The sequence below is a fragment of the Pundamilia nyererei genome, unplaced genomic scaffold (genome assembly GCF_000239375.1).
Source record: "Pundamilia nyererei isolate P.nyererei 1_Seehausen unplaced genomic scaffold, PunNye1.0 scaffold00072, whole genome shotgun sequence".
NCBI classification, from domain to species: domain Eukaryota; kingdom Metazoa; phylum Chordata; class Actinopteri; order Cichliformes; family Cichlidae; genus Pundamilia; species Pundamilia nyererei.
In genome coordinates, this window is record NW_005187473.1 from 2,999,673 (window position 1) to 3,001,408 (window position 1,736).

Genomic DNA, 1,736 nt, shown 5'->3' on the forward strand with positions numbered 1-1,736 from the left:
ATATCTCAGGGGGGAAACTCAGAATTTGAAGATGTCTGAGGTATTAAAAACAATATTTAAATGTAAAATTAAAGTAATTTGTCCACTTAAAACTGAGCTTCTTAAAAAGGGGCTTAGCATATTTTGGACCAAAGTAGTTTTATTTTGGCAGCTCTTCAGTTGGGCCTTGCTAGTTGAGGTTTCTGCTCATAGCTCTGATACTGGCGGCATTAACGGCAGCTTAGCAATACAGAACCAGAAGAAGCTGCTTTGTACTGAAGGACTTCTATAAACTGAATGACCTGAACAGGAAGTCCGACGTTCGCTGTTCTTTATGTATCTCGTCTAGGCGATCCTGGCTCCTCTGGTAGACATCGCCCTCAAGCTCTCCCAGCTCCACGAGAGGACTGGACGCACCGGCCCGACTGTGATCACATGATTCCGTTGCCACACTGCCTCCGCTCGTGCTCAGCAACAGGATACTGACACTCTGTCTGGGGTGACGCTGCCCTTGAATGCTGTCTTGGCTTCAGTTCCTGGCTCTTTTTAAAGAAATAGAGCTGGACAATAACATGCAGGGTGAATACATGAGCAGCTCTTAATTTTTGCATAAAGTCATCAATTTCCTGTCTCTAGTGCTAGTACCCAGTGAGCTTTAATGGTGTTTTCTTTGAAATGTTGGTGAACATCTGCCTGAGGGTTCTGATCTTGTCCTGTAAGCTTAAAATGACATAAATGCATTAGATCATGTTCCGATGTTATGAAGAAAAGATTGGACTTTAGAAACAAGTTTGCTTCAGTAACATGCTCTGTGTTCATTTCAAGAAAAAATGTGCTTATGTCAGGAATAATAAAGTTGTTGTCCTGCTCTGTTCCTAAACTATATATCATAAAACTAAAAAAGTGCCACACTGACCATAGTTGAGCAGTTAGGGGAAACCTCACCCCTTTCCCTCCACTCCCCACCCCCATACTGACCTGGTGCCTTCTCCTCCTCCTGATCTCCAAAACCACCACATTAGCCTAATGGGATACACCAAACCACAGTTACTGTTAAACCAACACGTCCACCAGTGAATAAAAGAACCTTACATAAAAGGGCCGTAGTCCTGTTTCTTTGTTCTGTTTTTTTAAAAAAAAGTTTGTCTAATAAATTCTTGTCATTCATTCGTCTGTCATATTCTCACAAATATGGAGCAGCACTGTACCTTTTCTTCTTGAAAACAGCAGGTATTTAGAGAAGTGGTAACTGCACGGAAACAGATTAAGAAAACAAAGCATTCAAAAGGCAAATGTGAAAGTGTATGTGCGTGTGTGTAGGGTTGTTTAGTGATTGCTTTTTGTTCAGTTTGAAAGTTATTCTATGTAAACGCTGAGATCTTTTCCAGCAGAGCGCGAGCCAAACTGTAGGACGAGCCTGAAGTGCTTCCAAGACGACGATGCGTCTCCAAAGACATTCCTGAGGAAAGCGAAGTATAAACTGATGCGTTCTCTCCCTCCCTCGCAAGTCTTCTTGTTTTAGCAATGGTCTCTGTAATCCTACCAATTAGTTATAGTGGCAGGAAGTTAAAGGATCCAAAACTATGTAACGGCAAATGGAATTTTTTATTTTTAGGGGGGGTGTAGATCAGGAGAAGTTAGGTACTGTATTAGTGGAAACTTTGTCCTCTTTACATGATACACATTTGAAGTTGGTGGCATTCCTCTTCACTCTAAACACAAACAGCTCTACCTGTTTGCACAAATGCCTCCAAAGC

At 41.8% G+C, this 1,736-nt stretch overlaps 1 protein-coding gene across 2 annotated transcripts in view; it reads left to right on the forward strand.

Annotated features, from left to right (window-relative positions):
• Positions 1-1,077, forward strand: part of pgm1 (phosphoglucomutase 1) — a 9,089-nt gene extending 8,012 nt beyond the window's left edge. For both annotated transcript variants that reach the window (XM_005737014.1, XM_005737015.1), the window contains one exon: positions 329-1,077. In XM_005737014.1, coding sequence (XP_005737071.1) covers positions 329-418 — 90 coding nt within the window. In that variant the 3' untranslated portion in view covers positions 419-1,077. The remainder of the gene's footprint in view (positions 1-328) is intronic.
• The last annotated feature ends 659 nt before the right edge of the window (positions 1,078-1,736 follow it).